Source organism: Simochromis diagramma, unplaced genomic scaffold, assembly GCF_900408965.1.
Source record: "Simochromis diagramma unplaced genomic scaffold, fSimDia1.1 OVJJ01000343.1, whole genome shotgun sequence".
In the NCBI taxonomy this organism is placed as follows: Eukaryota; Metazoa; Chordata; class Actinopteri; order Cichliformes; family Cichlidae; genus Simochromis; species Simochromis diagramma.
Genome location: NW_024386831.1, coordinates 10,181,357 through 10,194,818, shown reverse-complemented (window position 1 = coordinate 10,194,818; position 13,462 = coordinate 10,181,357). Strand labels below are relative to the sequence as shown.

Below are 13,462 nucleotides of genomic sequence, written 5' to 3'. Positions count from 1 at the left end.
GATTGTCAATAAGAGAACAAAGGTTTAAATGTTGTTCGTTATTTGCAAGTTAGACGCCATCCAATGTCAAAGCTTATCACTCGAGATTTTGTTGATTTATTTCTTTGTTTTCCTTTTTCCTTTTCCTCTCTTCCCTTTTTTTTACTATACCTCCAAATCACTGCAAGAACATAAAAATGGCACAAAACTTACAGAAACGTCCCTTTCCTTTTTCCTTTTTTCATTGCCATCTTTTTAGTCCATTCTTTTGTTGCGTGACTGATGATTTTAATTACCTGTTAACTCCCTGTACTCAGCAGATACACATGATAAATTGTCCGGGTGGCCGTTATAGCCACCATCTGGATGGGGCAAAGGAGTCTAAGGAGCTTTTCTATGCTGTCATACTAAAGACAGCCACCACAGCGGGAGGGGGGGATTGCAGGTGTGCCGAGGGAGAACAAGAAACTGGCCCAGTTTAGATTCGGTTGACAGCTATTTAGTGTCGTAAGGGTCACTTCCATTTTTCCTTCCCAAGACTACAGGGAGTGACAGTATGCCTCTAGAAAAGGAAGCTGATATCGTCACAGTAGGAAGAGAGACTGTTTTAGGCGATTGGCTAGGAAATTGCAGGACTTTCTATTGAGACTGAAATGCAGGAGATGGAAGTAGAAATGTGAAGTTTCAGTGGATTCAAATGAGGCATTATGTATTCATAGACAGGGCCTATGTAATGTTCAACATCATCTTAAACACAAGTACTTAAATATCTGAAGAAATGCAGCTAGAAAAAAGTTGCTTGGTGGAATGGATAGAAACCCTACACCCAACCAAGGAAATGTTTTTCACACTTAATGCAACAACTGCTAATGTTATCAAGGAAACTACAACAACTTTATCTTGCTGAGGGATAGTGCCATCTGCTAAAGTTGGGTTTTTTTCTAATAACAGTGCCTTAAAGCGACTCTAGTTTGACTTGAATATTTGATGAACAAGATTTTCTATTGTATTTTTCCTTTCTTTTTCCTCTCCTTTTTTGGAGGTACAAGTGTATATAAGTGAATATGGTGAATCAATAGAGTGTTGAGCATGGAGTAGGGATTAATTATGTACATGCTTCTTCTTACTCAGTTTTGGAGTTGACAATGATGTCGAAGTTTTCAAGCAAGCATGAATGTAGCATCCTGAGACTTTGGCACATACCTCCACTTTTGCACATGTGCGAACACTGATTTAAGTGATGTTGGATAGCTTTGAGTAAAGTTAATGTTGTTTCTTGTATACAGTTCTTCTAAATACATCCAAGGTAGACCCTCAAAACACTAATTGCCTCCTGTATTTATCCTCATACATAAGACATAGGAGATAAGCTTCTTATCTCGTTTCAGTAAGAAAGTTGAAAAGGTAAACTTAAACATATACCACATACCGACAAATTGCTGGGAGATTGGACTCTCAGATGGAGTTCATTGCCAATTAGGCAGCAATTTTGACATATCACGCTTGCCTAGGCTGTCACTTATTTGAGTTGGATTTTATAGCAACTCTCAATAATTAGGTTTAAGCCAGTTTATGTGGGTGTTGTCAGATCTGTGTGATTTCTGTGTTTATGCTTGGAGTTCAGAACACTGTACAGATGACCTACAGTGCATTGACAAGGACCCTCAGCATTAAAGCAGCATAATAATGACACAAAACAAAACGCTACTTTAGTATTTTCTCGTCGTTTGTAAAAGCAGCACATATAAAACCACAGAACTTAGACATTCCCCAAATGTGACACTCCCTCTTTTGATTACTCAAAGTAACAGGAGACAGCTTCAATTCTTTCATTCATTCAATCCCTGAGTTCTGGAAAGCGTCTGTGGGGTGCTTCGGGGGCACTCAAAACATTTGACATTGGCAGCCAGTGTTGGGAATTAAGCTGGATGGTATTGAATTGAGCAAATTTAAATTCAAGTGGAATTCAAGCATATTGAATATTTGTTTTTCTAAAGTATGTGTACACATGAATGTGGTCGTGTAAATCTTTTCCCTCTATTTTCCCATGAAGATGTGCAGTGAAAAACCAATTTGGATGCAGCATGAGACAAACACATTCAGACGCCTAGAAAAGCGATGTATCAAAATAACGGCTGTAAACAACAGCACCCATATGTGTTTCTCTCGTGCAGTCTATCTCTCTATCAGGATTGAATCAGTGAAGTGTTAGGACATCGTTTAAGCTCTCGCTCAGCATCAATACTGGCACTATTGATTTTTTTTAAACAGTTAATGGAAGCCTTTAGGGCAGGAAAGCTAATTAAAATCATATGCAGGTCAAGCTCATTTAAAGACTCCCCATTAGTTTATGTTGAGCTTAACCACGCTTGACTGCAAAATCCATCCATCGGGCGTCGTAATTGACTGGTGTTTCTAATGGCTTTCCAGTGCTTCTTCATCTCAAAAAAGGATAGTGAGTTCCTCTGGCACATTTCATGCCGCCGGTGTAATAATCCACATACAAAATCATTAAAGACAATTGATGTGTGCCCTGTGTCCTCAAAGTATCTTGTCAGCACCGGGAGACATTGTTGTGTTTCAAAGGCAGCAGGCCTTTAGAGTAACGCATCTGCTGTTTACAGAGAAGCAAATATAATGTGTAAGTGAAATCTGGTGGCTGTGGAGGCCAAATTTAGTACAGCGAACTCAATGTAATATTGAAGAAAACCAGTTTCAGATTATTTGAACCTTGCAACATAAACAATGGGTACACTGTTGTCATAAAGGTATGGACATGGTCAGCAACAACACTCAAGTAGGCTGCAGCACTTCAACAATCCTGATTTGGTTGCAAGGCAGGATGGGTTCGTTCTTTCGAGTGTTCTTTCTGCCAGATATTGACCCTACTATTTAAACCTTGTAGCAGAAATCAAAGCTCATCAGACCAGGCAACGTTTTTCCTACTGTCTGTTGTTTGGTTAGCCTGTGTGAACTGTAGCCTCATTTTCCTACTCTTAGCTGACAGGAGTGGAAGCTGATGTGATCTTCTGCCTCTGTAGCTCATCTAATTCAAGGTTTCACACGTTGTGCTCTTCTGTAAATCTTTCTTGTATTTGTTACAGCTAAGCAAAAGTAATTTATTTCTGCCTTCCTTTCAGCTTGAAGCAGTTTGGCCATTGTCCTCAGAAATCTGGTATCAACAAGGCATTTTCTCCCAGAAAACTCCTGGTCATTCAATATTTTCTCTTTTTCAGATTAATCCCAGTAGATCAAGAGTTTCTAAAGCACTCAGACCAGCCTGTCTTGCACCTATGACCAAAGTCACTTAAATCACCTTTCTTCCCCATTTTAGTTTGTGGTTTGAACCTCAGCATAAAAATGCAATATTATACTGTTAACAAGCTAGATAGCTAATGCTTGTTTAATCAGTTACCACTGCCTTTGAGAGCTGGTGCTCCATGCATGCTCAATGTAAAACACTAAAAAGGTTAACATAGTACTGGATTGATGTTTTCAGGGCAGTCATTTACCTTCCTAAGGCTCCCCTTTTGATCTGCTAATTTTGTGGTTAATAAAAGGACTACATAATGGCATTTCATCAGAACTCAACAACTACCTCAAAACCTCACAAACCTTTATCATGAAATTCCTCTTTTTTTATTCAACTTTTTTTCAGAAAGAGCTGTAAGTTGTGGAACTTGTTTAAACAATATGTTTCCACATCTTGGCACATTAAAGAGTCCTTAGACATACATTCTCGACTACAGCAGCCTAGTACTGCATTGTTTCGTTTTTTTACACAAAGGAAAAATTGACTTAACAAGCTTGAAGTAGACATGTGTTTCACAAAGTTGATAAAGTTTGCTTAAAAACACTATACTCAGCATTTTTTAAGTTTGTCTAGTACTTTCATAATTCATTTTTGGTGGAAAGATCCCCAGCTATGGAATATAGCCAGTTTAAAAAATAAGAAGGACAGTCTCTCTCTGCCCCTGTCTTTTTCACTCACTGTGGCGTTCTAGTATTTAATGAACATGTGTGCTATTTGTATTATTCACTTTCCAGATTGCAAGAACATTTTTTGCCAAATTCTAATAGTAGCTTGCCACAAAACATAGTTTTGTTTTCCTGATAAAGCACATCATAGCTTTAACTTTTCATTCTCTTAGCCATTTTTTCCACTTCAGGGTAGCTGACGGGCTGTGTATGTGCATGTGCATCTGTGTGTGTCTTTTCTTTATTCACTAATCACACACTTTTTCAGTTTGATTTAATAGGTAATTAATCTATTATTAAATAGAAACAGGCAGTTTTGCATTTTGCAGCTCTGTTTCCTGCTCATTAGACAGAAACTACCACAGGTAATTGAGGGGTAATAATTACCATATTATTATGTTCTGTTTCTTTCTTGTTACCCTACTATTACCATTTTATTACGGAGTTGTATTTCCTGTATTTTCCCTTATTATCCAATTACATAAATTTCAGCATAATATTACTCAACTGTAACCACTGTTGCTTCCATGATTTACTTGCATATTAAGTGGTTATTACTTTGGTAATTGCTGGTAATAACTTAAAAATGACCACATCATTACATTCTTGTTTTTGGCTTATTACCTTACTATTACTCCTTTATTACCAAGCTGTAATAGAAAGTACTATCAAAAATCTGTGTGTGAATATATATTTGTTTGTGGATGGATGGATAGATAGATAGATAGATAGATAGATAGATAGATAGATAGATAGATAGATAAAATAATGCTCAGGGCCCTTGTTGTACAAATCCAAGCATAGCGAAAGGGAAAATCTGATGCAAGCAGACCTGTCATATTTATACTGGCAATTATTTTAAGCCAGATGGACAATGCCCTTGCTTCTGTGCTAAACATATTGTTCAGCTCTTCTGAGCACTTCATGTTCATGAGCTTCCATGAGTCAGAGGGGATTGTATTTACCCTGTGTTTATTGTTCCCTATCAGCGGCCAAAATGTTAACGTCAGATTCCCACAATCTCGTGTCTGAGTTTAATGCATCTACAACATAGCTGTGGCTGCAAACCACATTGGCCTGCCACTACTGTTGTACCCGGCTGGCATGAGAAGCAGAAGAAACCCTGCAACATCACAGCCTCAACAGAGTGGTTCATTACACAGAGTTAGATCAGATAAAGTCCTCCTGAGATGAATTTTCTCTGCCACCAAGGACAGACACGGAAAAGGATATGAGCACGCTCTGAGTAAAATGGTCATATGAGAGGTAATATAATGATAACACCTAATAAGATGTCAGCAGCTTCAGCTTATTGAAAAGCAAGGGTTTATTTTCTACTCCTGCTCCTTCATGCTTTCTTTTTAAGACAAAATGTGCATAGACGTACTTACACACACATTTATGCATATACACCCCTGCCCTTTGAGCTTTCTTGATTATGCTAATATTATTGGCTGTTTTCAGTCATGCATGACATTAGGTTGTTCTGGTTTGACTACCATTTCAAACTACCTACCAAATTTTACATGCCTATTAAATCTCCGGTTATTAAGAAGAAGCCAAGCATTAAAAAGCATTTAATGTAAAAGTGGCTGTTGCACGGCATTAAATGTTGTTCAGTATACATCACCCCTTATTTCATCAGTTTTGATTCTGTTAAAATTATTGATAGGAGTGTTTAGCTATTTTGTGTTTTAATCATTCGTATGGCATCATGTCAAGTCAACATCAGCTACTTTTTTTGTTTTGTGAGGCTGTTTGCATTTTATTAACCATTTACAAACAAATGCAAGAATTGCTTGTATTTCAATATGCAGTACAATCACAATGCCACCTGTAATGAGTTAGATATCATTTCCAACAAGAGCCATGACACTTTATGAGAAGTCCTTCTATATAAGCACTCATATGGTGATGTGCAAAAAGTCTAGAACCACCTCTTATTTCTTTGTTTTCTAATTAAGGATTCAGGTATTTTTTTGTAAAGCAGCATTGAGCAATAGTTCTCCAGGCTTTCTGAAACTCTTTCAGTTTTTTTTTTACCATCTTTACTCATTTTTAGTGCAGTCCTTGTATCTGAGCATTTTCAGAAGAATGGTCTTGTTGTTTTTTTAAAATACTTGATGAGTCAACCATAGAAAGAGGCATATAACTAACACAAGACCCGACAAGTGTTGCGTCTACACATAACAATTTAGGAAAGAACATGGAGCTTATCCCAGCTGCTACAGGGCGAAAGGCAAGGTGTACCCTGAACAGGTCGCTGCAAGCGATGGACGGATGAATGGACAGATGGTGAGATGGACTTTGTTGCTAGCATTGACAAAAACAAATAACTTATTCCTAATTCTTCATTTGCATCTATAAAAAATCTGGAAAAAAACACAGATTGGTGATTCTTGACTTGGCTGAAAAATAGGCATAACTCAGCATGTTATTCCTCAACAAAAACTGGGGACTTGGGTACTTACGAATCAAGATTTGAAATTTCTGGTTCAAATTCATGTACAGGAGGTCAGCAGAGTGAAAGCAGTGAGTGTCTAAAGCCATCTGTAAAACGCGGTCATGGTTTGAGGTTGCATTTCAGTCAGTGGCTTGTCAAAATTGATTAAAATTATGAAGGCAGAAATGTAACCTCATGATTTACCATACAATACCATCTGAACCGCAATAAAGAGAAGCAATAATAGAGGGCATGTGCCGTCAGACAGCTTTGGATAAGATCCGAAAACAGTCGAGGTAGGACTGTGAGCTGCACCTAAAGAGTTACACTAAATTAGTCATTGTTTAAGTTACACATATGCACACACCTACATAAACACACATCACAATATGGCGATAATAACTCAAGAAAGTCACAATGTTGCATTTCTCTCATACCACACTGTGCTTCTTTTATTCATTGATCCTTAATACTAATAATTTTGCATTGCAGCATAAGATGGAGTACAATACATATATAACAGACTTTTACTTATTCTATTTTTTCTGTAGGATTACACAACTTTGTAAATACAAAAGTACTTCTTTCATGTTTGAAAACACTAAAGCAATCTATTTCCTATTCCCTTTCAAATAACTTTAGAAAATTCTCATCTGTGGGTTCCTGCTCTCTAATATACTAGTAACGAGTTCCTTCCCATGTTGAATAAAGAAGGAAATTTAAAGATCATAAAAGGTAGAATTGGTGGGCAAAGAGTAGTGGTGACAACAACAGAGGTGTTCGCTTTCATTTTCTTCTAATAAAACAATGACAGTATGGTTTCCCAGCTCCTGGCTAACAAGCTCAAACCCCTACAGCCCAAAACTTTCATCTTATCTAACAGCCAACCCCTAACCCCAACATCCGCCTTCAGGATCTCTCGTCTGTTCCCTTAACCCAGTGCTTCCATCCGCTAATACCGGGCTTCTGTCAATGTGAGAACTGCAAACACCTTCCCCAGGCATAGTTTTGTAGAATAATTGATTTAAAAAAAACAAAAAACATATTGGTGTCATCATTTCACTTTGAATCCACATTTGAAAAGCAGGCCTACATTTTATAATCATATAATGAGTCAGCTCTGTAACATTAGATGATAATGTATAATAATGAATCTCAGGGCAGTTACATCTGCTGACCTCTCTTGGGAGCTCAGCACAATTATTTACACAGCAGAAATTCATAGACCAAAGTTAATGTAATTCAGTCTGAGAAAGGAAGATGTAGCTTATTCACTTATTTCCAATTAAAACTTGTGGGAAGGAGAAACAGCTATGTGGATTTGTTTTTTTTAACAACTTGAAAGAACTAGGACGTGTTTTGAAAAGTAACCACTGAATGTGTGAGTGTGGCAATTACAGTACAAGCGACAAGATGGGCAGGTGTGATCACTGTCAGCCAGTGATGTGCCTGTAGTAATATATCGAGTAGTAGTTGCTAAGATCCCCAAAGACTCCTCTTAGTTTAGCAGTCTCTCCACAGATTGTATATATAAAAAAAAGATGATTACTTTTAAAAATGACTATTTAAAAGCTTCAAGATTGTGAGGTTTGTTTTTCTTCAAACAAGCACGGTCACATTTGGACAGCTTTATGATTTTATGGGCACATTGCACACACACAGATGTTAGAATAACATTTCACTTATTTGACTTATTTTTAAAAAATTGAGTACAGACAAATGTGGGGGAGGTCACAGAGGCAGTCCTTGGTGGCAGAGCCCCTGGGGTGGGTGAGGTTCCTGAAGGCTCTGGATGTTGTAGGGCTGTCCTGATTGATACGCCTCTACAATGTTGCATGGAGATCAGAGGGGGATTCCTCTGGACTGGCAGACCAGGGTGGTGGTCTGGAGCTGCACTGGCCTGTTAAGCTGGAGGAGGTGGGGAGAGGGAGGCCTGGGCTTCAGTGCCCCTGCAACGCGGCCCCGCAGTACAGACTTGTCGGATGGTCATTTTGTATAATTAATCACACAGTAATATATTATTATTGTCAGATAACGTGATTTCAAAATTCAGGAAAGCTGCAAAACCAAAAACAAACTCAAATGTCTGAATTCATTTTATTTGATTTAGCTGATGTTATCTGAGAGGACTGCAGGAACCAGGAATCACTTAACCATGCATCTTTCATGAATAACATTAAGCCTTACTACAATATAAAGGGATAGTTATAGAATCTTTTACACCAGTAGGGGTTGTCACCAGGGCTGGACTGGCCATCGGGCATACTGGGCATTTGCCCGGTGGGCTGCTCATGATTCTTCATTTTTATGGGCCGATGGGGTTTCATTTCTTTACTTTTTTTTTAAAGCTATAAATGAATAGTGGTGAATTGGCCAGTTGGTCATGATCGACTCTGGGCTGGACCAATTACAGCCGAGGAGGTCAAACTTTAAAGTTGAGGTGAAAAAAGGAACGCGATTTGTCCCGTACGACTTCAGCTAGAAAGTTGCTTATTCAATCGTGAAACTGATCAGTGATCAGCTGATCGGCTTTTCTCTCTGCGCCAGAAAGAGGAAACCGATGGAGGTCACGCTAAACAACAGCAGCAACAGCACGTTTAAGCTTGATCAGCTGATCCTTTTTTTTACGTAGCTGACAGCTGGGTCTAGCAAACTTTTGCCAGGGGAGCAGGTAGGGCATTAACAGGGAAAGGGGGACACAAAGAAATACTTTTCTTTTTTTATTCTCATTTAAAATGTCTGACTTAATAAATAATTATCTGAATCTTACAACCAAAGTTTTCATCTGATGTAAAATGTATAGAAATCCATTATTGTATTCAGTAAATATTAAGTCTAGTGTATACCCTAGTAAGTTATAGTATTCTTTCCTTTGGGAAGGTACCATCTGTGCAGTCTGCAATTCTGTTGAAGAAAGATGTTGAATCTATTTAATTACTGGAGAAAAATAATAGATTTCTGTGCATTTGTTTTATACATGCATTAAATTAAAATCAGTTTTGTCAATTAACCCTTTAAGACCTACCATAGAACCAAGTCCGCCAGAGCTTACTTTAAATGGCCTGGTAAATGGCCTGCATTTGTATAGCGCTTTACTCAGTCCCTAAGGACCCCAAAGCGCTTTACACTACATTCTTTCATTCACCCATTCACACACAGGCAAGCTACATTGTAGCCACAGCTGCCCTGGGGCGCACTGACAGAGGCGAGGCTGCCAAACACTGGCGCCACCGGGCCCTATGACCACCACCAGTAGGCAAACATGGGGTTAGTATCTTGCCCAAGGATATTTGGCATGCAGCCAGGAGGTAGCCTGGGATCGAACCACCGACCTTCTGATCTGTGGCTGACCTGCTCTGCCACCTGAGCTACAGCCACCCCAAAAACTGTAAACTTTACTTTATATTTTTACATGCTGTAGTGCCATTTGTGGGAGCATTTCAAGTTGCTATACATCAATACAACTGTTATAGCCCAAATTTTAATAATATGTATGCATTAAGTCCATAGTAACTACATAAATTGCAAAAAAAAGTGCAATAAACTACAAAAAAATTGAAAATCGTTTTTGTTTTTGTTTTTTTACATATATTTCTACTTAGAGAAATTTAAGAGGTTTATCCCTCAAAACTTTAAATACAAAAAAGTTGCAAAAATAGTTTACAACAACAGGAAATTTATCTTGAGTGTCTAGTTTTATTTTTGAGATACACCAATTTTTATATACTGCAGAAAAAACGAAAATAAATCCTATAATGCAAATTTGCAAAGAAAACAGCATGTGCATCAAAATAAACTTTTTAAAGCAGTGCAATTTGAGTTCTAAGCATCCCAGCAACTATTCAGACAAGCATGAAGTCAAACATGACTTTTAAAAACACCAGGATAGGTTTATAAAGCCCCAAAAATAAAAACCTAGTTTCCGCGAAATGACGTCACTTCCGGTTTTGGGCAAGTAATGGCGGACATGCGATAGTTCGCGCTGACGTCAATGTAGGAAGTGTTATGAACAGCTGCAAAGCTTGTTTCTGGAATATTATGTTTTTGTTGCTGCAAGTGCTTTTTATGCAATTTTTGCAAAGCTATATGTGGAAGGAAACCGTGACCTAGGACAAGCTGATGGCATAAGATGTAAGTTCAACTCCTCCAGTTTCATTTGCAAAATAAAAATTATGCTAACTTACGTGGTTCCGGTGACCGGTTCTACAGGGATTTTACCTCCTAGGACCTGGTCCACATATGTGTACATGGCATTTTTGGTTATTTAGACCAAAATACTCAATTTTGCTCTATAAGGGCCTGATATCCACTTACGAGGACATTATACTGCTATTTTTTTGTATTGAAATTTTATATGAATATCCTCATATCTGGCTCTCATTTTTCTTAGAAACAAAAATGAGGTGGGGAAAAAAAATCTGGTAATTCTTTGTGTTTACATTCATCAGGTTCCAATATGCCCAAATATCAAAGAGAGATTAAAAATGCATGCCATGAAATTTCTTTTCTTTTTTTGCTGGGAGTTGGCAACCCTATTAGTTAGGTATATGTAATTATAAATTAGGTTGTTTTATATTTTTGCTAAGTACTATTTAGAATACCAGAATAGGGAATATGGTGTAGGTTTAAGTTTATTATAAAGGCTTTATGTCTTTTCCTATAATACCATGGTGGGCTGGTGACAAGTTGTTGGTTTGTTTGTTTTTTGGGGGGGGGGGGGGGGGATTTTTTTGTTGCCAGCCCATAAACGTTTATTTCTGCTCTCTCAGTGTTATGAGATGGGAGCAGACCCTTTGGTGGCCATTCAAGGAACTGTAGTGTTTATCACCTCTGATGGTTGCTGAGTCTGTGAGTGTGTTTTGTTCTCGTCCTTGCCTTAGGTACTGCCCTGTTCAGCTGACTCCATTCAGTAATTAGGCCTAGGAGTAGTTAAGGTCAGGATGTGAGCACCTGAGTGTCAGAGTGTTACTCTCTTTACTGTCTGAGCTGTGTGCTTGTGATTGTTTACTGCTCAGTGGAGCAGAGAGTGTTTTGATCATTTAACATTTTTGACCTATTATTCTTTTGACTAACTTCTAGGTTTTTGTAGTATTTCTTCCTTTAAGGCAGCTAAAGTGCCTTATACACTTAATTATTAATTAAAGAAATTAAACTCTTTTTCAGTTTTTGCCTTGTTGTTTACTTTTTCACTCCGGATGTGTTCACTGTTACTTCCCCACTTCCCCAAGATTTTCTAGGGAATGTGACAGTTCTTTGATGTTTCAGCGAGATTCTTGTTTACTGGAATAAACTACAGCTGTTGCTGATGTGAATCAGTACTTTTAAAAGTATGGGCTCCCGAAAAACAAAACTTTGTGTACTTACTCTGTGCATTACTTACTTATTTCTGGTGTAGTCCATTATGATTTCAGTCATTAGTGCGGTGTATGAATAAACAATCCAGGTGAGAACAAAAACACAGTAAAGACATCAAGAATACCTCAATGGTCTACTTAATTCTATTGTTTGTTTAGCTGATTCTTTAATTCTTTAATGTGATTTTATGGCTATAGATAATACAGTCTATAAAATCGTATGTAATTATGGCTAAATAGCTCTCAAATATACCACACAAAGAGACCGCACAGAAAACAAAATTCTAGATTGGACTGTTAGAAATACAGACTTATTGGAGGGGAATGGTGATTCATGTGAAAGAGTAAGCTTGCTAATTAAATTATTTTCTGCTGCTGAGTCTTGGCACATTGCATTTCATAGTTACACACTCTTTGTGCACTTTGTGTACAATAGCATGTAGTGTCTTCAGCAGCAGTTTCTCAACAATGCCAAGAGGGTAAACATACTGAAAATGATACCTGTCTGTGTGTTTGCAAACCAGGTCCGTCTCTGGTCGGGGCTTTAAAGAAGGACTGGGCTTCTCCAAACAGCATCGCACTCTCCTGGCAGCAACCTGAACAGACAGCACTCCCGATCATTGATTACGAGGTCAAATATTATGAGAAGGTACTAAAATACTCAGCATATGATTCAAAGGGCAGATATATCACTTCTCAAGTGGAATATGTCATGTTTCCGGTGAATTATTAAGCTCACAACATTAATTTAACAAGAAAACGCAACTTTGTAGAACATCTCAGCAGTACAAATGTGTCATACGAATGATTTACTGCCTCTAATATTTGTTCCTAAAAGTGATCAAAAGAGCTTACAAGCTCTCCATCACTACAATGTGGCTGGAAGGTAGTATTTGTCACTGCTTGAAAAAATATCGATGACAAATGTATCTTTTAAAACTTGGTCAAAATATTCTCCGCAATGCTGAGACTTTTGATCATCCCTCTGTTCTGCCCCACAGGAACACGAGCTGCTGAGCTACTCATCGACACGCACCAAAGCCCCCAGTGTGATTGTCTCGGGTTTAAAACCAGCAACTTGGTACGTCTTCAGCGTGCGCACCCGAACAGCTGCCGGATACAGCTCCTACTCTCCTAAATATGAATACGAAACTACAGGAGACTGTAAGTACCTCAGACAGTCTACAGTACTTATTTGTTGTACTGCAGTAAGGCCAAAAAATAGGGGTTTTTGCATGACAATAATAATTTGTCATTCAGTCTGAGAAAATCAGGTTTAATATTGCAAAATATATTTTCAACTCTAAATAATGTGTTGTTTTTGCTCATCTTCAAGACGGTAAGTCGGCGATTGAAGATGCTAGTTGCAACCAGCAGCTCAGGTTCAAGTGTAGTTCATGTAGCCTCAAGCAGCACCTAAGGCAGCCTACATCAGAGGCGCCACAGCAAATAATAAACCTGGATGTGAAACCACCTTCAAGTTTCCACACATAACACCACCACTTTCATATCTCACAGCTACTAATTAGAAGTCGCCTGGTTCCCAATTAGGCACAGTTATATACATCGGAAATGTTGGTGTCAGAAGTACAGTTTTTATTTGTCAGTTCAGTACAACAACATGAGCATTTTTTGTTGTTGCTTTATAAATATATTATATTCTTTTCCCCTCCAATCAGCCTGTAGTTACAGTTATTATAGTTCCAGG

At 38.1% G+C, this 13,462-nt stretch overlaps 1 protein-coding gene across 1 annotated transcript in view; it reads left to right on the top strand.

Annotated features, from left to right (window-relative positions):
• Nucleotides 1–13,462, top strand: part of LOC120731327 (ephrin type-A receptor 6-like) — a 179,260-nt gene that overhangs the window by 132,525 nt on the left and 33,273 nt on the right. The window contains exons 6-7 of the mRNA XM_040028310.1: nucleotides 12,279–12,403; nucleotides 12,756–12,918. Of these exons, the coding sequence (XP_039884244.1) occupies nucleotides 12,279–12,403; nucleotides 12,756–12,918 (288 nt within the window). The remainder of the gene's footprint in view (nucleotides 1–12,278; nucleotides 12,404–12,755; nucleotides 12,919–13,462) is intronic.